The sequence below is a fragment of the Abramis brama genome, assembly GCF_963993115.1.
Source record: "Abramis brama genome assembly, chromosome: 10".
Taxonomy (NCBI): Eukaryota; Metazoa; Chordata; class Actinopteri; order Cypriniformes; family Leuciscidae; genus Abramis; species Abramis brama.
Window position 1 is genome coordinate 35,486,185 of NC_139972.1, and position 24,142 is coordinate 35,510,326.

At 39.7% G+C, this 24,142-nt stretch overlaps 1 protein-coding gene across 1 annotated transcript; it reads left to right on the top strand.

Moving 5' to 3' along the window:
- Positions 1–8,384: 8,384 nt before the first annotated feature.
- On the top strand, positions 8,385–16,783 carry LOC311091254 (olfactory receptor 52K1-like; the record flags this gene model as incomplete). Its single annotated transcript, XM_084127073.1, has 2 exons — positions 8,385–8,930; positions 16,385–16,783. The coding sequence occupies 2 exons, from the start codon at positions 8,385–8,387 to the stop codon at positions 16,781–16,783; spliced, it is 945 nt and encodes a 314-aa protein (XP_083983199.1).
- Between the last annotated feature and the right edge of the window lie 7,359 nt (positions 16,784–24,142).

Sequence of the window (24,142 nt, forward strand, 5' to 3'; positions counted from 1 at the left end):
CGGCCAAAGCGTTAACAAGCTTCCCCGTACTTTTTGACAAGCGTCCTTGACAGGGAGGCCAGAGCTTCTTTGCAGCTCAAGTCGGTGTGTACGTACAGTAATGAGAGTTAGTTGACATGCAGCATCGTTACTTATAGTCAATAAAATGTCTAAAGCGAACCATCAAAATAAAGCACCCACCTGCTGGTATAAATCAAATCAAATCAAATCAAGTATATTTGTATAGCGCTTTTCACAATACAGATTGTATCAAAGCAGCTTCACAGTATTAAATTAAAATAAAATAATACAACAAGGTTTGTTTCTAGTGGAATTTATTGATTGATAAAATAAAATTAAATATCCCCAAAGTATCCCCAACTGAGCAAGCCAAAGGCAACAGTGGCAAGGAACCGAAAAAACTCCATCAAGTGACCTAATGGTGTCCTAAAACTCCATCAGGTGACCTAATGGAGAAAAAAAAAAAAACTTGGGAGAACCCAGGCTCAGTCGGGGCCAGTTCTCCTCTGGCATTTATGAACTAGAGGCCGGATTGTAGTTTGAACTGTAAGATTAAAAATATTATATGAATGCCTGGCCGAAAAGATGTGTCTTTAATCTAGTTTTAAACTGGGCGAGTGAGTCCGAGCAACGAACAGTATCAGGAAGACTATTCCAGAGTTTCGGAGCCAAATGTGAAAATGCTCTCCCTCCTTTGGTTGATCTGGATATCCTAGGTATGACCAAAAGCCTTGAATTTATTGATCTTAAAGAGCGCGATGGATTATAGGGCGATAGAAGATCCGTTAAATAGACTGGAGCTAAGCCGTTTAGGGCTTTATAAGTCAGTAGCAATACCTTGTAATTAATACAGAACTTTATAGGTAACCAATGCAGTGATGATAAAATCGGTGTTATATGATCATATTTTCTTGATCTAGTAAGAACTCTAGCGGCTGCATTTTGGACTAACTGTAGCTTGTTTATTGAGGATGCAGGACAACCAGCTAATAAAGCATTACAGTAATCTAGTCTCGAGGTCATGAATGTATGAACTAACTTTTCTGCATCAGAAACTGATAGCATATTACGTAGCTTAGCAATGTTTCTAAGGTGGAAAAAGGCTGTTTTTGTAACATATGAAATATGATTTTCAAAAGACAGGTTACAATCGAGTATAACACCCAGGTCTTTTACTGTAGAGGATAAAGTAACAGGACATCCTACGATGTCAAAGTTGTATTGTGAGAGGTTCTGTGGGCGGTTTTAGACAGTTATTTCAGCGTATAGACAGTTATTTCTTCTCACACTGGTGCATAACATGCATGCTAGTTGGCGGTTGGCTGTAGTCTTTGTAGTATGTTCAAGTACAACTTTTTCGACCACTTCCTGCTCAGCTACTGTTCGGACGCTCCTGCTTACTGCTCCGCGCTTTGCTCTATCGCTTTTACATTTTATCTCCTATTTTTTTATATTTTATTTCCTTTATTTTATTTCCTTTTATCAACTTCAGCAAATCAGCACAGTGCTCATACGACAAAGTTTGGATTACTACAAAAACTGAGAATTCTTTTACCCGACCAGCTTACATTCCGGGAAAGGAAAACACAACTGCCTCAAGGATAAGAGAAAATGCCTCTTCTGGAATCTACTTGCTGCACGAACTGCCACAGACTTTTACAAAGGATTGCAGTTCTTGAAACAAAGTTACTTACGGGACCACCAAACCAGACGGAGCACACAACAGAGCTTCGTCATGGACACCCTCAGCATACCGGTGAGTCCCATGAAACTAGTGCTCCTCGACAGGTAGAGAAACAAGCCGATCGACTTACTAATCGATGGCACAAACAGGGAGCGAGACCCAAAGGCACTCGAGACATCAGATTGTCACGAGCATCACATATTGCCGCAGTAGCATCCTCTACCCCAGATACAGCTCTGACAAGGATTGCAAACACTGGTCTCCTACCACCGCCTATACATCTTGAGAACAGATTTGAAGTACTAAGGAATGTAAATGAGGAATCCCCAAACGTGATGAATGTGATCGAACACAGACTGAATGGGCCAGTAGCTAACACTGATGCTAACTGGCGCTCAAGGTCGAGCAGACAGCGGCACTCAGCTCAGAGCGCAGCCGAGCCCAGGACTCTGATAGTGGGGGACTCCATAATCAGAAACATGAGCAGCAGGGATACAACTACGTGCTGCCTTCCACAAGCAACAATTTTTGATGTAAACAGGGAACTTCAGAACATTCCCACAGAGCTCACCACAGACAGACATATCAGAACTGCTTGAAGATTCAGCACCCAAGGATGACTTCCTGGAAAGCAGCCAGGGAAGCCAGGACAGCATATTACAGCCTCCGATAACACCAGAGCAACAGCCCCTTTCACCAGACACTTTTTCTCTCTCTCCAGCATCGCCACTTCTGTGCTTCTCACAGAAAATGAAGAACTGGTGTATGCTGGAACCAGACTATCCCACTCTTTTGCTGCAAGCCCCCAGATACCAACCAAAAAAAGACAGGCACCGCTACCACCAAAGCCTGCGGGCCCAGCTCGCCCTCCCCCTCCTGTGAGAGCTCTTCGGCCTCTGCCACAACGCCAGGGCCCACACCCTCCTCCATCTGCTCGAGGTGAACCAAAAACAACTGATACCAGCTCTCAGTGATATGTGTCGGGTCCCCGTTTTGATAACAGTAACTTTCTCAAATGTTTACAGAACAAGCGGGAACCCAGTGTGCCTGTATCTTTCTCTATTGCTGTTCTATTACAAGATAGAAAGTCTAAGGCCTTCAATAGCCGTACAGCAAACCTAACTAATCTGGTGCCTATTACACGTCAAACTAATATTGCTGTGGGGAAAAGTAAGTCTGTTAAGTTAGCACTCTTTAACATCCGCTCACTTTAAAATAAATCACTTCTAGTCAACGACTTAATAACCACAAACAATCTGGATTTTATGCTTCTGAATGAAACCTGGCTAGAAGACAGCTGCAGTGCATCAGTCCTCAATGAAGCAGCCCCTCCTAACTTTACTTTTATGAGTGTCTGCAGAGCTGTTAAGAGAGGTGGGGGTCTAGCTGCTCTTTTTAAAGATATCTATCAATGTAAGCAAATATCATTTGGGAATTACTTGTCTTTCGAATGTCTGGGTATTGTGTTAAAAATGCTCCACGCATTTTACTTATCATTATTTACAGGCCTCCAAAATACTCTCCAGCCTTTGCTGAGGACTTTACAGAACTGTTATCAACAATTACCTCAGAGTTTGACTGTTTTGCCATTGCTGGAGATTTTAACATCCACATAGATAGTGCAGAGAACAATATGGCAAAATAAATCAAAAGTGTTTTAAAAACTTTTGATCTGACTCAGCATATACATGGACCCACACACAATCGTGGACACACTCTAGATTTACTTATCAGTAAGGGTCTAAACATTTCAGCGATTGTTATTAAGGATGTAGCGCTGTCTGATCATTTCTGTATTTTCTTTGATATATTGATCTCTCCTGCCACTGAAGCTTGAGAGACACACTGTGTCTGTCAAGAAGAGATGCTTAAATGAGAACACTAGTGTACTATTTATGAAGGCTATATCCTTAACACCAAGCATATCTGCAGACTCTGTTGATTTTCTCCTTGATTCTTTTAACTCAAAAGTTAAAAGTGTATTTGATGATATTGCTCCTGTTAAAGTCAGGAAGAAGAGTGGCAGACAAAAAGCACCTTGGAGAAACTCAACAGCAGTGCAAAACATGAGAAGACAATGCAGAAAAGTAGAGCACATGTGGCGGAAGACAAAACTGGTAGTCCATTATAACATCTACAAAGACAGCATCCATGCTTTCAATATGGAACTAGGCAAAGCTAGACAGACTTTCTTCTCAAATATTATAAACAGTAATTTAAACAACACACGCACTCTTTTTGCTACTGTAGAGAGACTGACAAACCCCCCAAGCCAGATTCCCAGTGAAATGCTCTCAGACAACAAGTGCAGTGAGTTTGCTTCTTTCTTCTCTGAGAAAATCAATAATATCAGAAAGGTGATCAGCACATCCTTGAGTTGCCCTGGGGTTAGACAGATCAAACCACCTGAGAAAGTAGTTACTATGTCTGACTTCAAAGAAATTGATGGCAAAATTTTGGAAGAAACCGTACAGTACCTTAAAACATCAACCTGCGCTCTTGACACACTTCCCACATCATTTTTCAAAAGTGTGTTAAACAGTTTAGAAGCAGATCTTCTAGAAGTGGTAAATGCTTCACTTCTCTCTGGGAGTTTTCCAAACTCCCTGAAAACTGCAGTTGTCAAGCCCCTCCTGAAAAAGAACAATCTGGATAAGACCATATTAAGCAACTATAGGCCAATCTCAAATCTTCCTTTCATAGGCAAGATCATTGAAAAAGTTGTCTTCAATCAGCTGAACAAATTCTTATGCTCGAATGGATATTTTGACAATTTTCAATCTGGTTTCCGACCGCACCACAGCACAGAGAAAGCGCTCATAAAGATAATAAACGATATTCGCTTAAATACTGATTCAGGCAAATTATCAGTGCTGGTACTACTCGACCTCAGTGCTGCATTTGACACTATCGATCACAACATACTTCTTGACAGGCTGGAAAACTGGGTGGGGCTTTCTGGGATAGTCCTAAAATGGTTCAGGTCATACTTAGATGGGAGAGGTTATTATGTGAGTATAGGAGATCATAAGTCTGAGTGGACATCCATGACATGCAGAGTCCCTCAAGGCTCAATTCTTGCGCCACTCCCGTTCAACCTGTATATGCTCCCAATGAGCCAAATAATGAGAAAGAACCAAATTGCTTACCACAGCTATGCAGACGACACACAGATTTACTTAGCCCTATCACCTAACGATTACAGCTCCATTGACTCCCTGTGCCAATGCATTGATGAAGTCAACAGTTGGATGTGTCAAAACTTTCTTCAGTTAAACAAAGACAAAACTGAAGTCATTGCGTTTGGAAACAAAGATGACGTTCTCAAGGTGAATTCATACCTTCACTCTAGGGGTCAAACAACTAAAAATCAAGTCAGGAATCTTGGTGTGACACTAGAGTCAGACCTTAGTTTCAGTAGTCATGTCAAAGCAATAACTAAATCAGCATACTATCATCTGAAAAATATTGCAAGAATTAGATGCTTTGTTTCCAGACAAGATTTAGAGAAACTTGTGCATGCTTTCATCACCAGCAGGGTGGATTATTGTAATGGACTCCTCACTGGCCTTCCCAAAAAGACCATAAAACAGTTGCAGCTCATAGAGAACGCTGCTGCCAGGATTCTGAGCAGAACCAGAAAATATGAACATATCACAGCAGTCCTCAGGTCTTTACACTGGCTCCCAGTTAAATTTAGGATTGATTTTAAAGTATTATTACTGGTATATAAATCATTCAATGGCCTAGGACCTCAATACATTGCAGATATGCTCACTGAATATAAACCCAACAGATCACTCAGATCACTAGGATCATATCAGCTAGAAATACCAAGGGTTCACTCAAAGCATGGCGAGTCCGCTTTTAGCTATTATGCCAGCCGCAGCTGGAACAAGCTTCCAGAGGAGATCAGACGTGCTCCTACAATAGTCACTTTCAAATCCAGACTCAAAACACATCTGTTTAGCTATGCATCAACACTGATTGAGCACTGTGCCGCTGTTCGTCCGACTGTTTGTACTGTACTGTGTTTTATTTTTTATTTTTCTAAACTGTTTTAATTATTCTTATTTCTTTTTATTATTTTAATTTCTTCTATGTAAATCACTTTGAATTGCCATTGTGTATGAAATGTGCTATATAAATAAACTTGCCTTGCCTTGCCTTGCCTAAAAAACAAATCAGACATTCAAACTGAAGAGATTACAGCTTTGTGTAGATATTAACAGTAAATTGTGTAGATTAGTAGATTACAGCTTTCCGACTGTCCTTAAGGTGTGAGGTTAGAGAATTAGCAGACTCCTGTTGTACACACATATTGGCCTATTGGCCTGGATCACTATCAAGACCTCTGTGCATTTAGGAATTTCAAATTACCCTTTTGGCAAGGAAGAAGGGTTGGAACAGGAAAGCAAATGTCTTTTGGTAATTTGCAACCCTATATTATATTATATTATATTATATTATATTATATTATATTATATTATATTATATTATATTATATGTCTAGTTCAGTACTGTTTTGTATTTTTGGAGAAGTTTCAAAGACTTGGTCATGAGACAAAGTTAACTACCATGAAATGTTAGTAACAACATCATAAGCAACTTTGTTTTTACTGTTGTTCTGTTGTATACTGAGTTTTGTCATATATAAAGCACTTGTGTTGCTTTTAATTATTTCAGACATGTACAATTAACAGTACAAAAAGTCAAAACATTGAAACGGTTGAAACGTTCTTTCAACTTAATTTTGATTTAAAATTCAACATTCTGGGAATGTTGATTTGTAACATTCCAACCCAGTCAACACATTGATCTCACAGTGATCTCTCCATATGATCACAATGTGAGTTCACAGTGAGCTAAAAGTGTAACTGCACTGTGCACTCACTGTGTGCTCATATTATGGCCACAATATGAGGTCACCCCAGCTAGAAATGTTATTGGACATGGAATCCAACTTCACCCAGACTTCAAATTTTGTTTGAAAATTAAAATTGGGTTGACGTCTAAACATTTGATGTTAATGAAATGTCAACTATAATCTCCCCTGTGAAGGCCTCCCTTTACCTCTATACAGATAAAGCGTTGTCGGGATAATTCCGGTTCGCGTGGCTATGCAGAAGCGATAAAAATTCTGTATTTTAAATTTTAAGGCCAGACAAGTAGTAGCCTATGTCGAGGGTTGATTTGTAGGGAAGGACTACACGCCTGCGCACATATATTCAAACGCACATACTTATAGACTGAACTCGTAATGTGCATGTGCACGCCATCGGCGTTCTCAATGGTTCGCGTTTTTTGAAGTTTGCGCAGAAAGAACCTAAGAATTTTCTGTTAAAACGGTGTCGAGTTAGAGGCCCCATAGTTAATAACTAATGATGGTTGCGACGGAAGTGAATCAATCAAACTAACTTTAGCTGGACAATAACTTTATTCTAAAGCTGGTATAAAGCCAAAACAATCTCTGTTATTCTAATTTCCTATTATCAATGTAAAGCCGCTTTGGAACAATCTACATTGTTAAAAGCGCTATATAAATGAAGATGACTTGACAAGATTATGACAATGAAGAGTTATGACAATCTCTGTATTCGCTTAATATGACATTTTGGGAACTCGTCAAACAGGTTTTCTATTCCTCAGCACTGCCATATGGCTCTCAGTATAATAGGCTAGACTTGAGGGAACTGAACTAAAATGGTTGTAGTAATGGAAACACAAATGGTCAGCTTCCTTAGGTTAGGGATGAAAGTTTATGAAGTTGATAGCGCCCTGGGAAAATTAATCCTGAACATATAAAAAGTTTGTTTAATGTGTGTTAATAGACAGTTGAACTGGGGAACATAGGACCCTTTTTCATATGTTCATTATGTACCAAATAAAGTTGGGCAGCATATGAATTAATGAATGAGGCATTTTAAATAGCGCTTTCATATGTACTACTGTACACCCAAAGCGTTTTACAACCATGTCGGGGTCTCTCCTCAGCATAGGACCCTAGGGAAATTGATATGCTCCCCCACAACACAATTAAATTCCTTGATCTTGTATTTCACACTGTATTTGTGATTACTTTTTTTGATTGTTAGTCACAAAAATCCTACAACTCAGAAAAAACTTTCTGACATGGAAACTGAAATCCCATGATACAGGTGGCGTTGAGCTCACAGACTGGGAGTAGCACACAGACTCATGGGAACACAACACAGTGTTTTTAGAGACCAAGATATGAGTCAAGTCTTCATTTCACTCTAACAAGTAAAGCATATTGTATCTGTTCAACAATCCAATGGGAAGAGCTCAGATTAATGAGTATATGGGTAGATTTAATATATTGGATTTGCTGCAGTTATATATGAATTTCATGGTGTACATACAATGAATTATTCAATTTACTTCTGACTTGAAATTTCAAATGTAGCATGTACATTTGCATCACAGTTTAACAATACAAAAAAAGTAAGTAAGGTAAAGGTGTTCCCCCCCATTTTTATTGGCATTAACAGTACTGAAGCAATGGTTTAGCTTCACACTACATAGATGATGTTTGCTGGCACAGTAGAAAATATGACAATGCTGTATTTTGTTGTTTTAAAAAGTGAAACTTGGTCAACTACTGCATAATTTCTCTTCTCAGTTTCATTAACTTCATTTGTTTGAACAGAAAACTGTGTGTGCAGAAGAGTTTTTCAGCATGAAGGACCTACCTACACAAAATATCTCATTCACAGACTTCAAATTAGTCGGTTTCTACAGCCTAGGAGAATGGAGGCCTTTGTTATTTATCCCTTTCTTTCTGATGTTTTTATTAGCTCTCACAGCAAATAGTGTTCTCATATATTTAATCAAATCACAAACGTCTCTGCATTCTCCTATGTATGTACTAATAGGTGTTATGGCAGTGTTAGACATGATCATGCCTATATTTTTTGTACCTAACATGCTTCTTAGTTTTTTATTTAATTGGAATGAGATATCTCTAACAGGTTGTTTGATACAAATGTTTGGCCTTCATTTTATTGGAACATTTCAATCTACTTTGGTTTTTTGGATGGCACTGGACCGTTACTTTGCAATATGCAAACCTCTTCATTATCATAAATACATGGAAATCTCTAACTTTCTAAAGTTTGTTGTTGTGCCAGTAATGAGAAATGGACTACTTATTGTCACCATGGTCTCTCTGGCTGGAAAGCTGTCCTTTTGTGTAACAAATGTCATTGATCACTCTTTTTGTGAACACATGGCATTGGTTCAGTTAGCATGTGGAGATATATCTGTTAATAATATTGTAGGACTTTTGTCTGCTTTCCTTATAACAACTGCTGATTTTATTCTTATTACTGTATCTTATGTTATCATTTTCTCTTCTGTGTTTAGATCTGGTGAGACTCATTTAAAGGCCATTAATACCTGCATTACTCACATTATTATTATGACACTTAGTTTGATTTCTGCTTTGACTGCATTTTTGTCATACAGAATAAGGAATAACATTTCTTCTAGCAACCGTATATTTATAAGCATCATGTACTTATTGTTTCCAAGTTGTCTACACCCGCTAATCTATGGATGGAGAACAAAAGAAATTCGACTAACATTTCTGAAGTTTATAAATAATGCAAAGGTCTTTCCTTTAAAAAACTGAATGGCTTTTACAAACGAATGGATACTACAACATGATAATACATAGAACACATAACTTTTATACAAGGAACTATTGTTTTGATAAAAGCTGAATGATACTTTGTAGATAAATGCATGATAAATATAAAGATAAAAGAATGTAGTTAATGTCTTTACAAAACACATCTAAAACATCTAATAGAGATGGAAACCTATACACAAATGCAAATGATGTGTAATATGTAGGGGTGAGCGGGGCACAAAGTAACGCGGGTCTAGTTGTAACACACACGGTTTAAAACTTCCCACACATGCCAGCATGATGAACCTTAGTGTATTTATTAGTTCCCATATCAACACTTTATAGAGAAAAAATTGTGCCAAAATTAAAAAAAAAAAAAATTTGGAAGATATCACTGAACATTAATTTATTTTTTAAGTTCATTTTTCATCTCTGTTTTTTGTGTTTATTTAAAATTAGAGACATCAGATATTATTTTAATCTGATATCTGTTATTTAACAGTTGAGATAGTTATTTAATGCTTCACTAACCAGCAGAAGACACTAGCAGAGTTTAAATCCCATGCTATAACACTGCGTTACAACGTGCCCCTGTTAGAACTATGCTATTCTATTCTATACTTTTATGAATTCTATTGAGAAAATATGAGAAAAAGGTGAATAAAGACTGAGAGTCAATGTTTAGAAGTGATTCATTATTATTATGTTTTGAACTATGCTGTATAGCTGTGTTTTGCGGTGTGTTTGTTGTCAAACTCAAATATTAGTTTATTTTTAGTTATTAAAAAATGTCATTATTTTACATGAAAAAGTGAATACGTGTATTTTATTACTGAAATATTTTAGTTTGTCTTGTCATGTGGTCATGTTACAATGTCCTCCTCACATATTACACATTTTGTCACATTTCATTTCCATTCTTTCGGGGTAAATTAAGAAAAAAAGTATACACTGTATTAATGAAACAAAACCACATAATTGTACTCGACATGTGAGAAAAAATGAATACTCTGAACCCCAAGTGAATTTAAACAAACTGAGAAAGTCAAAAAGTGTTAGGTTGTGCCCCGCTCTCTATACATCAGCTAGTAAAGTACAGCATATAATTAAGATTTCATTAAAAAATAAACAGAATCAAAACAGAAGGCATGCTTTGTATCTGTCAGAAGCCGCGTTTCCATTACAGATTTGCACAAAACTTTTGCAATATTTTCTAAATGTCGATAAAAAAATACGAATTGACGGCGTTTCCATTTTAACCGATGTTATGCGTAATTTTTTCCTCTTGTGATAAGTAATTCCAAAAAATTATGGTAATGGATGTTGGTAGGTTAACACATAGGCTAACCCAGCCACAGCACTAAGCATTATTTTTAATGGAAGGAGACGGCATGTTATCCAAGCATTAATGGCAAGGAAAGACCCTTATACTGGGAGCAGCACATTTGAGGGATTTCTCCTTCCTCTGCTTCAAGGTCTTGTTAAATTGTGGCATTTCTTTGTTGTTTAGAATCCAGTATTCCCATAAATCCTTTGTCTTTTATGAGTTTAATGACTTTGTCTCGTCTTCTGCCCAGCCACCCAGCAGAGAAAGCTCATTTCGGCCGCCTGTATCTGGGATCTTGTCCTCTCAATCATGACCCACAGCTCATGACCTTAGGTGAGAGTAGGAACGTAGATTGACTGGTAAATCGAGAGCTTCGCCTTGCAGCTCAGCTCCTTCTTCACCATGACAGACTGGTACATCGACCGCATTACTGCAGAAGCTGCACCGACTGTCAATCAATCAACCGACTGTCCGTCTGTCAATCTCCCGTTCCATCCTTCCCTCACTCGTGAACAAGACCCCAAGATACTTGAACTCCTCCACTTGAGGCAGGAACTCTCCACCAACCTGAAGTGGGCAAGCCACCCTTTTCCGACTGAGAACCATGGCCTCTGACTTGGAGGTCCTGATTCTCATCGCAGCCGCTTCACACTCGACACAAAGACTGCAGGCTCCCGTCCCATTGCACGCTGAAGGTCCTGGTCTGATGGGGCCAACATGAAAACATCATCCGCAAAAAGCAGAGACGAAATCGTGTGGTCCACAAACTGGACACCCTCCGGCCCCTGGCTGCGCCTAGAAATTCTGTCCATCAGAGCCGGACAGTAACGGAGTACATTTACTTGAGTACAGTACTTAAGTACAATTTTGAGGGATCTGTACTTTACTTGAGTATCATTTTTGGGGAGTACTCATGACTTTACTCAAGTACATTTGAGAGGCAAATATTGTACTCTTTACTCCACTACATTTCTATCCATAACTGTGAGTACCCATTACTTCTTCTAAAAAAAAAAAAAAAAAAAAAAAACATCTCGGAAACCCTCAATTTGTTGTTTCCCTCTCAAATGTGATTGGATTGTGCAGGCGCCACTGATTGGGACAGCCTATCAGCAATCACCTTCAGCTTTCCGCCAAAGTCAACTCCATGGTCGGATTTAGATAAGAGACGAAACCATGGACGAAACAATGGATGAAGACGCAGCAGGTCCATCCCGGGAGTATTTTTTTTCCCAGGATGGTAGGGGAAGACTCATGAATATTCATTAGGGAAGTCATCCCTGATTGGTCTTAACCCCAGTGACGGGTAGGTTTAGGGGCGGGGTTAGGGAGGTCATAAGACCCCCAGTGACGGGTAGGTTTAGGGGTGGGGTTAGGGGTAGGTCATCAGACCAATCAGGGATGACTTCCCTAATGAATATTCATGAGTCTTCCCCTACCAACCTGGGAAAGAAATATCGCTCCCGTGGCCCGACCTCGCCAGATTATTTCAATTTTCTGAACAAGTTAATGATAGTTTTCGCTTCAAGTGTTTGCTGTTTACCAATGTAAGCACTGTGGCAGTAGTAATGCAATATTTAGAAAATGTACTCTTGTACTCTTGATACTCAAGTACTTTTAAAAACAAGTACTTTAGTACTTTTACTTAAGTAGACATCTGACTGTAGTACTTTTACTTGTACTTGAGTAAAATTTAGCAAGGGGTATCTGTACTTTTACTCATGTAGCTGTGTACTCTGTCCACCTCTGCTGTCCATAAAAATTATGAACAGAACCGGTGACAAAAGTTCAACATGCACTGGGAACAAGTCTGACTTACTGCCAGCAATGCAAACCAAGGTCCTGCTCCGGTCATACAGAGACCGTACAGCCCTTCGCAGAGGGCCCCGGACCCCATACTCCCAGAGCACCCTCCACAGGACGCTGCGAGGGACACAGTCGAATGCCTTCTCCAAATTCACAAAGCACATGTGGATTGGTTGGGCAAACTCCCATGAACCCACCAGCACCCTGGAGAGGGTATAGAGTTGGTCCAGTGTTCCACGACCGGGATGAAAACCGCACTGTTCCTCCTGAATCTACTATTGGCCAAATTCTCCTCTCCAGTACCCTGGCATAGACTTTCCCGGCGAGGCTGAGAAGTGTGATCCCCCTGTAGTTAGAACACACCCTCTGGTCCCCCTTCTTAAAAAGAGGGACCACCACCCCAATCTGCCAGCCCAGAGGTACTGTCCCCGACCGCCACGCGATGTTGCAGAGGCTTGTCAGCCAAGACAGCCCCACAACATCCAGAGACTTGAGGACAGGTATAGTTTAGTTTAATTACGGTTATAACTTATGCTGTCATCTTGCTTTTATCCACTATTAGTACATGCCTGTTGTAGCGGACCTTATCTGAATGATGGCCAAAACTTTTATGAAGTTTATTGTACTTCACACAAAAGATGAAGCGTCAGTTTTCACTCCAGAAAATTAATGTAAGAGATGAATAAAACACAGTACAAGAATTGTGCATTAAAGTCTTATCCATAAACTCTCTCTCTCCCTTGTATTATCATCAACATACACAGCGAATTACACAGAAACACTCGTTACAACTAACAGTAAACAAATATACAGACCTTATGCCTTTTCGAGGGGTGCTTATTAACTTTTAAGTAAACTTTATATCTGTAAAAGCACTCTGATGAACTGTAATGAAGTGCGCGCTCTCCCTTTCATTACTGCCGTGACCACTATCGCTCCAGAACCTTAGCTGGATCACAAACAGTTGGTACTGATCCATCCTTGAGTAACAACCTTTTAGCAAAACCTGTGTTTTGTGTTGTCCTTTTGTATTGACCCTCGTCGCGCAGACATAAACAAATTTAGGTATATGGGGCGCATTCCCTTAAAAAAAAATCTAACTAATATTAAATAAAAACACTTAATAAAAAGTGGGACTGAAAATGTTATCATATTGTTTTTCATAATGTGGAGGCTGCAAAGTTTATCTGTGAATCTCAGTCAACTCTGATCTTATTCCTGTGCCACTTAAATGCTAGTTTGGTGTGTTTATTAGCAAGACAGTAATTCTGATGCTTGTTATATAATTTTTTTTTTTTTTAATTAAGAAAACTTTGTGATCGGTCATCGACTCCACCATGGTCAGCAGTCCAGCGAGCTCTGACGTGGATCTCCATCCCTCTGGCTCTGCCATGTTCATCAACATTCTCTTCCACAGGCTCATCCGTGGGGGCCTTCAGCTCCACCATGGTCTTTTCCTCTGCTGGCTGATCTATGGTCATCTCCTCTGTCTGCTCACCGTGGTGGTCACCTGCTCTTTCGATGGCCCCCAACTTGGATTTGTGTATTATTCTGTTTACAGCACCAAGTGTCGCCTAGTGTATATCTAGCCCTCGGTTTCAGTTGTCATTTGTCCATTCTTGTCTATGTATACTTCGTTTCTTGTGCTTCTGTATTTTCTAGTTTTCATTTAAATAAATACACCACTTGCATCAAGATCCTCTCCCCATCCCTCATTACCTGCACCAAACCATGACAGATTGTTTTAAGGAGCTAGGAGCAAGGCTTGGGGCAAAAATTACACCAAAATGAACAAAAGTGAGCAATAAACAAATTCAAGATAAGGGACAAAAATGCCTATAAACAATTAAACTTAATATATTAAATCCAATCTTCCTGAAAATTACACCATTTATATAAATGTTTCCCAACCTTGTTCCTGGAGGCACCCCAATAGTGCACATTTGTGCTGTCTCACTTACCTGACCCATCCGGGGTGCGTTTCTCAAAAGCATCGTTAGCCAACTATGTTCACAAGTTCCGTCGTTATCAGCATAGTTCAACGAGTCAGTGTTTCCCGAAACCATCGTTCCAACGAACATTCGCAAGCAGCATCGCAAAGTTGTGTGGTTGGAACGACAGCTCTCGACCTGTGGTTAGAAGCATAGTTTCTAGTTTGCATAACGTGGACTTAATAAATCCTTATCTTGAGCAAAATAAGCAAGCTGACATTCAGTACAACCTGTGTCTTTTATTTAGAATACATACAAATGTAATTTACGTCTTTTAGTTTGTCAAGAGATTTAAAGCACCGTTTTTGAAGACTGCACATGTGCGAACGTGCTCTACTATGTAAGAACGAGCCTATGATTGAATCTGGAAATAAAGCTAAATAACTGAGAAAAATGAGAAATAGTCCTCAGACGCCATGTCTGTAATTTATAGCAAAACATCTAGCGTTAATTCGATCTCAAACAGATTCAAAAGAAGTTATTAATCCACCACATGCGTGACGTCATAAACCACTGTGGTTGAACGACCACTTTGCGACAATACGGTTTCGGGAAACAGTCATGACTATAGTTGATTTCTTCAACGATGCATCGTACTATGGTAGTTGAGCAGCAAGTTACGTCGTTGTTCGGGAAACGCACCCCTGATTAGTTGATTGAAAATGTATTGTTGGGGTGCTTCCATGAAAAGGGTTGGGAAACACTTATTTATATAACAGAAGTCTTACTCATTGAGTAAATGTCTTGGGTTGCATGCTTGTCATGCTACTGTCATCCACTGGTCATATAAATCCTAGAGCTTAGAAAACAATTACCACTGGCACAGAAACTGCAGACCTATGATACAGCAAAAAGGAGGTGAGCTCTTTTCTTTAATGGGAGTAGCACACATACTCATGGGAACACAACAGTGTTAAAGACCATGATTTTTGTCAAGCTTTCATTGCACTCCAACAAGACATCTTATCTTGAAAAAAAAAAAAAATAGTTTCTATTCAATAATGGGGAGCACAAATTAATTAGTGTGGGTAAATTTAATATCATATCTGGCTATGTATGAGTTATGTATGAATTGTATGCTTGTCATATGATGAGTATGGCACCATTGTACTTCTGAGCAGAAGTGTCAGAGGAAGCTTTTATTTAACTGTTCAGATTTACATCACAGTATAACAATGCAAGAAAATTCAGAATTAAGGTAAACTCTACTACTATACTAAGAGAGCCCATAATGTTTGAAATATAAATTCTAGAAAATATGAAAAGAGAAAGAGCTTAAATTCTGACCAGTTTATTATTATTATTATTATTAACAATTATTAAACAAGCACAGTACAATTTATGACTAAAGTGTATCTTGGTGTTGTTAAAAGGTACATTTGATCAACTTTATTTGTTTGAACAGAATAAGGGACCTTCCTGCACAAAATATTTCATTTACAGACTTCAAATTAAATGGTTTCTACAGCCTTGGAGAATGGAGGCCTTTTTTATTGATCCCTTTCTTTCTGATGTTTTTATTGGCAATCACAGCAAATTCTATTCTCATATATTTAATAACAAGCCAAAGGTCTCTGCATTCTCCTATGTGTGTACTAATAGGTTTAATGGGTGTTGTAGACTTGATCTTGCCGATCTTTTTTGTACCTAACATGCTTCTTAGTTTTTTATTTAATTGGAGTGGGATATCTCTAACAGGTTGTTTGATACAAATGTTTTGCCTTCATTTTGTTGGAACATTTCAAACTACTTTGCTTTTTTGGATGGCAGTGGATCGTTATTTTGCAATATGCAAACCTCTTGATTATCATAAATATAAGGAGATCTCAAATTTTCTCAAATTTGTTTTTGCACCACTAATCAGAAATGGACTCTTGATTGTCACAATTGTTTCTCTTGCTGGAACACACTGTTTTTGTGAGCACATGGCGTTGGTTCAGTTAGCATGTGGTGATATATCTGTTAATAACATGATAGGACTATTGACTGTTTTCCTTATACCAACTGCTGATTTTATTCTCATTACTGCTTCCTATGCTGTGATTTTTACCTCCGTATTCAAATCCGGCAAAGCTCACACGAAAGCTTTAAACACCTGCATTACTCATTTAATTGTTTTGTTAGTTGCTTTAACTTCTGCCTTGATTGCATTTTTATCTTACAGAGTAAGAAACAACACTTCCTCCAACAACCGCATAGTTATAAGCATCATGTACTTGTGTTTTCCAAGTTGTTTTAACCCAGTAATCTATGGATGGAGAACAAAAGAAATAAGACACACATTTCTTAAGTTTATAAACAGAAAAGTCTTTACTTTTTGAAAAATCTATGTTTTATATATATAAACTTTATTTTATGACCTGTCATATATACTTTCTAATAAGCATCATGTCAAGTATGAATAATAACAAAATAAGCCAATAAATTGCATCAGCTTTTCTGGGGTCTTCTCGGCAGTGTTGTAACATAAGCAGGGTCTGAGCTACGGGTGGACCAGCGTGGGCCTAGGCATACACAGACTGACCTGTCAGATCCATGGAAATGCATCGTTTTTTTTAATAATACAATTTTTATAATGTTTAACAATTCTTCAATAATTATTTTGAATTGCTGATAAAATTTTGTATTGTTTAACAAATAAAATTGTTGAATTTTTGATTTGTTGTGTCATGCATTACAACTCTCCTAATATTATACAGGGCTACCATCATGCATTTAACGTGACTCAGGCTCTCAAGAAGAATAGTAAATAAAAAAGGAAATTGCTACTTTTGAGATGGAAATTGCTTCTCACAGATGGAGCTGGCAGAAGAGTCTGAGAGAGGAGTTAATCTCTAACACACTTCAGCCGCTGACGAGAGTGCTCTGCTGGACGAGGATGCAGCATCCAATGCATCCTCTTGTTCAGCTGACAGTGCTCTACTGGCACCATGCCAGGAAGAGCAGAAGATGATTGTTGAGGCCGAGGAAGACGAGTTGCGTATGATGAGCTGTTGGGGGTTATGGAGCGCGCTTCAGACAGGCTCAAACTGTTGTGGGAGCGCGCAAGGGAAGAGACCACTCGTGATAGGTTAGACGAGCAGTTTCATTCTGGCCATGAACCTCCAGCTCCCATGAGCCTTCCATTCCTTCCCAATCTCCATACTGAGATCGAGAGGGCATGGAAGAACCTGTATTCAGCCAGCATCCACTGACACAGGTATGCAAACTGTGCAAATGTCGAGGGGATGCGTGAACATGGATACGTGGTGATGTCCCCGAAAGAAGAGACGTTTGCGGGAAATTCTCGCGGGTGGGCCGGCATCGACTCTAAAAGTTACGGCTCTGCCTACCAAGCCGCTGAAGAACACTTTGCACTTGAACAGCTGGGCATACACTGCAGCAGGTCAGGCTGGTGCTTCACTGCACACCATGGCAGTGCTCCAGGCTTACCAGGCTGATCTGCTGAAAGACTTGAATCAGGGTCTTCCCCTGATGCGGTATCCGAGCTGCGTCACACTACAGTTCAGAGCTAGCATTGCCTCCCGTCACGGAGAAGATGCGACCAGAGGAAAAGTAAGCAGGATTTGAGGGAAGTGATCCAGCACAGGCGCTCCCAACACTAGTGAAGCGATCCTTCCTTCTGAGGGTCTGCACATCTACCCTCTTTTCTTCCATATTCCTTCCCCCTGTGCCCTTCTTCATCCACAGGCGCTCATAACATCAGGCCTGAAGCTGGGCCAATGATGAGCGTGTTCCATCATTTGGAACCAGCCTGAAGGCCCATCGTAGGGCTTGGTAGTGAGTGTACCCTTTCAGGCTGTAAGGGTATGGCAGACCTTACTTACATTAAGGCCTCTGCTTTTGAAGTCACAGGTTGAACTTTGCAGGTCACTTCACCACCGTGAAAAATTATAGTGACCTCAACTCCCTATAGAAAGGGATTAAGGAGATGTTTGTTCATTGTATCAGAAAAATATGAAAGGGGAAAAATTTAACTGGGGCCCTGGAGCTGCCATTTTTTAAGGAAGGTTATCGTGACACCGTTACTATATGCCTCCTCAAACTAAGAGTCATTTATGAGGTTTTTATATGGTTCATAGCATTAGAACGAAACACGTCACCTGTTGTGAGTAACTTGGCCTCCTCTCAATAAGAGAGTCATTTTACCAAAGCGATCACTCATCTGAGCTCCAGATCACACATCGTTGATCTGCATTCAGATGTGTTTTTTTGTTGTTGTTTTTTGCAACAGGATGTTTTCTTTGCTGTAATGTATTTCTATAATAAAATACAAATATGATATGATATGATATATGACATATATTACCTTTCAAGCTATGTGGAAGAAAAAGGACTAAACAAAAAATAAACCTATACAGCCATGTTATTATTGCAAGCACAGACTGTATTTAGGTTAATCTGTCTTTCTTTGTATTATATAATTAGCATCAAGCAAACAATATATTTCATATTCTCAGGGATTAAAGATTATTAAACAAAAATATTGAAAAATGATTGCACAACCCCCAAATAGGTGGCGATATGCACTAAGTATGCAAATCAGCATTTAACTAAATAAGAAGATCTTTTTCTTAGCGTCCATTTCCATGGTGACTCGTTGATTTGTCGCTCTGTTGAGAATGTCTGGTGTGTTAACCATGAATATACTCTGAGTTGGATTAATTTACTCTCGGACACGTTTTTGGAACCAGCAAACCTTGAGTAAGCAAGGTTTGGTTTAATCAACCGAGAGTTCAGGATATGTTTGATGGTAAGATAACCTAGGACAATTCTTTGGACTCTCTAGATCAATAATTATCGACAAAAAGTTGAACTTTTGCATTTGCCTGGCTGTAACAGTGTCATTTAGGAAAGGGGCGGGACAAAAAAACACTCAAAAGCCTATACAACCTAAGGGAAAACCCCAAACTTCACAAAAATCGATGAGCATATGTGTCAGAACATGGTGAAGAAGCATGCCAAGTTTCGTGAAGATCGGACAATAGGTGGCGCTATAACTGTCCAAAACGTCTCTACTTATTAGGGGTTCAAGCACGAAGTGCTGAAACCCTATTGTAATTGTACTGATTAGGGGTTCAAGCACGAAGTGCTGAAACCCTATTGTAATTGTACTGATTTTTATTATTATTATTATTAGGGGTTCAAGCACGAAGTTCTGAACACCTATTGTAATTGTCCTGATTAGGGGTTCAAGCACGAAGTGCTGAAACCCTATGGTAATTGTGCTGATTTTTATTATTAGGGGTTCAAGCACGAAGTGCTGAAACCCTATTGTAATTGTGCTGATTTTTATTAGGGGTTCAAGCACAAATTGCTGAAACCCTATTGTAATTGTACTGATTTTTATTAGGGGTTCAAGCACAAAGTGCTGAAACCCTATTGTTATTGTTAATTTTCCCATGATGCAACATTCAGACATAAAACTGATCGGGCAGACCAAACCGCAAGTCGTGGAGACCTGAAACTTTGGGGGTTGATAGTACTCACACCGGCTACAACGTCACCAAAAAAACAACAACTTGAATACGGCCATGGACGACTGACTGTGTATTTTCACACGTGCACAAGGTATTCATACCACATGATAGAATCTCCTCCTTCTGAACAAGTTTGGACCACTGCTGTCAATCAAAGCGTTCGTTAAACATGGGAGATTATTTAAAGAATGAAAAAAAACAAACAAAAAAAAACAAGCCTACTTTCGGAGATTGGTCCCAGGTTGGTTTCTATCAACCACTGCAGTTCAATTCTCTGGACTTCTTAGGTTTCATTAACCATCAGAAGAAGAAGGAAAAATAAGTGGAGCTTCAACAATCTGTTCTTTTAACCAGTGTGTGTGTCCAGGGGAGAGCACGAACACAGTCCCCCACTACCATAAATTATGCAGTCGAGATTCCCACATTTGGGGAATTCGCAGGGGTCAGCACAAGCGGAGTGCAATGGCCGAGCCTTGCCCTGGGTAAACCACCTTCCTGATCATGGTGTCTCCCCTGCCAGGTGACTCCAAGAGATAAGAGAGACATCAAGAATGTGCAGTGACGGGCTTCTTTTTGTTTTTCATGCTCCGGCTCCATGAGCCAAAAATCTATTTAACACGCACTCCCCAGATAGTGGACGAATCAGGTATTAAACGGATAAGAACAGAGTTTATTCTTTTTTTTATATATATATATATATATATATATATATATATTTTTTTTTTTTTTTTTTTTTTTTTTCACACCACCATTCTATCTTTACCAGAAAGAATTGCATATGATCACCTACGACAGCAATATACACTACTTCCATAAACATCTGCTTCAGTCACACAAGACTAAAACATTTCTTTCATTGAACACTTTAAGGGGGGGTGCACCATTCCCAGAAGTACTGCAATACCGGGTCGATGCATGGAGTGGACGGAGCAAGCCCCTATTCCATCTCCCAGTTCCAAAAATCAATTTAATATATGGTGCCCGGGTAGGGCACGTATCAGATATTAAACTGATAAGAACAGATACTACACTTGATCTTAGCCAAAAGGCCGAGAAGCGATGACACAATGACGCAGAGGCGGGGGAGCCAGCAAAGGCCACGCCCACCTGGGCCGCGGCGAGAGGGCCTAAGGTCGCCAACAAACAAGCTCACCGAAAATGGATCACAACAGATTGCACAACACGACACTTTGGAGTGCAACCTGGGATTTTTGGATCATCATCGTTCAAAAGCACGGAACGGCTCGTAACTCCTAAACCGTTGGTCGCAGACCCAAGTGTCTTACATCACCGGAATCCTTGGCTCGGGCCGAACGAGACGCACGCCTCGGATTGGAGGGTCGCGCTGGCGAGATTTTCGGGTATTTGGGATTTTCCGAAAAACCTACTTTTGCACAGTAGTCCTGGGTTGTTTGCCCAATCTGACCCAAACCGGTGCAGAAAGATTCTCAAACAGGACGAGTAATGAGCTGTAATGAGCACTTTACTGACGAGAATGTCCTGTCCTTGTTCTGGTCCCAGGACATCCCCTCAAAATAATTTGCATCCCCCTCCATTTGAAACCAAAGAAACAACCAAATGAATTTCATTAAAAACACAATTATTTTAATTTGTTTCTCACAATTATATATTATTGTTTTTATATAAAAAGTAAGTGTCATTTATGAGGTTTTTATATGGTTCATAGCATTAGAACGAAACACGTCACCTGTTGTGAGTAACTTGGCCTCCTCTCAATAAGAGAGTCATTTTACCAAAGCGGTCACTCATCGGTGTGATAAATTTGTATTATTAAAACATGTATTATTGAAATGTTTGTAATTTGTGGTGTTAAAATGGGTGTATGTATTTTGTCTCAGAAGTGTGGACTCACCCCAAAGTAATTACAGAATTGCTTCAGTTCTCTTCAAATTTCCATTGGAATAATTAAATCTTAGACATTTGAGAAAACACTATAGTGTTTTCTATAGAAAATGCATTCATGACCTCAAAGCTAGATTATTGTAATGCTATAATGGGTGGATGCCCTGCACGCTTAATAAACAAATTACAGCTGGTCCAAAACGCAGCAGCTCGAGTTCTTACCAGAACCAGGAAGTATGACCATATTAGCACAGTTCTGTCAACACTGCATTGGCTCCCTATTAAACATCATATAAATTTTAAAATATTGCTCATTATTTACAAAGCACTAAATGGTTTATGTCACGAGGTGACAAAGTTGAGGCGGAACTAAGTCCCGCTGAAGTTATGTTCCCCCGGGACGGTGCCATTGTAACACCGGGCCGGTTCCGGCTGTGTATCTGTCACCATAACAACGGCGGCTAATGACAGATAATCATCAGGTGCGGGGGATTCACGCTGGGATCTGTGATGAGGCCACGTAGGCAAAGGGAGTGCATAAAAAGGAAAGTGAGGAGACAGTTGGTGTGGTTCTCCCCCGAGAGAAGTCGTTCTTTTGGTGGTGTTGCTGATTTGCGGAGGCATCTGGAGAGTGTGAGAGGGCTCGGCTGCATTGAGGGTGAAGCGACTATTGTGTGAACACGATTTGAAGAAGTCAAAGGCTGGAAAGAGAGTGAGTTATGGAGATCGAGTGAAGACTGGAGAACGCCATCATCCTGAGAAGGGAGATAAGTAGTATGAGTATCGGATCTTATTGAATGTATGCACCTGCACTGAGCTGGATATGAAGTGGTGAAGTGTATTGATCACGAGTGTAATTGTCACTTGGGAGTGTTTGGACCGAATTATCGCTGAACTCTTGTTTCTCTTCTTCTGAGTGTGAGCGAGTGTCGAGGAAGCTTTATCCACTGTGCCAGTAAGAAGGCACCGAATCCCCTCGTTATTTGATGATAACTGATTCAGTACGACAGTGGAAGAATCGATCAACGGGTGAGTGCTGGCCTTATTGCACTGAGAGAGAGTGGATATGCAGTGCCTGAATTGATGTGTCACACAGTAGTGAATTGAAGTGAGGTTGCAGTGTGTGGGGATTATATACATTGACTGCCGTGTGCTCCCCATTTCCTATTTCCATCCGCTGTCACTGAAGAGGGATTTCAGGTGTTGAATGTGAATATTTCATCTTTGCATGTGTGGAAAGAATACACGCACTTGTATAACTTACTCTGTCTGCTTAATAGAAGAATCTCTCCGTCAACATCTCTGCATGTGATGTCTGCCTGAAGGAGAGACACACATTGGACATACCCCCGTCTGTTTCACAGAAGCACGCTCCAGCCGTAAGCTTTTGTTTCTGCACTGAGGAAAAGCATGCATGCACTTGTATAACTTACTCTGTCTGTTCAATAGAGAATTCCTCTGCCAATGTCCCTTTATGTGATGTCTGCCTGAAGGAGAGACACCCATTGGACATACTTCCGTCTGCTTTATAGGAGTACACTCCAGCCGTAAGCCCTTGTCTCTGTACCGAAGAGAAACAGTCACGTACTTGCATTGCTCACTATGTCTGTTTAACCCTCTGAGGTCTGAGCTGTTTTCTGGGCCCTGGAGGTGTTCTGACATGCTCTGACATTTCTGGTTATTTCTGTTACTTGTGACATTTTCATGGCTAAAGTCTTATTACACTGTATTCAGCACAAACTCTGCTACAATAATATATCAGCAGCATGTATGTAAAAGTTTGTAGTTTTGAGATAATGACATTTATGCGTGGTTTGTGAAAATACAAAAAAAAATTCTCACTGAAATAAGGCCATGAAACCCATACTGATTATTTCTTCACAAGACTTTTGAAAATTGTATCACGTAGCCTAGAATATTTACTCTAAAACTATGTGAAAATCACCCTGACTGCTCATTCAGATAAGACAATATATTGATTTAAAAATTTTACGGCGTGTTTTGTGTGAAAAAGCCTTATGCGAGAGGTCATTAATATGTAAGCTTTTCTCACCTGAGAAAGACAAAGACCCTCCCCTAACGGCCCTATTAGGAGCTATCAGGCCCTGTCATTCTGGGCAACCTTGCACAATACTGTAAATGAGGAGATTTAAAAAAGAATGGCTTTTAAATTGTTTGGATTTATTTACAACACAGCATAGTCCAAAGATACACAACAAGTGCCAAAAAAGCTCTTATTGAAAACAATGATCCAAAGACAGAGACCTTTGTGCCATTCCTAAAAACATTGTACATACCTTTCATTTCCAAGGTGTTTGATTTTCACTTTACCATGTA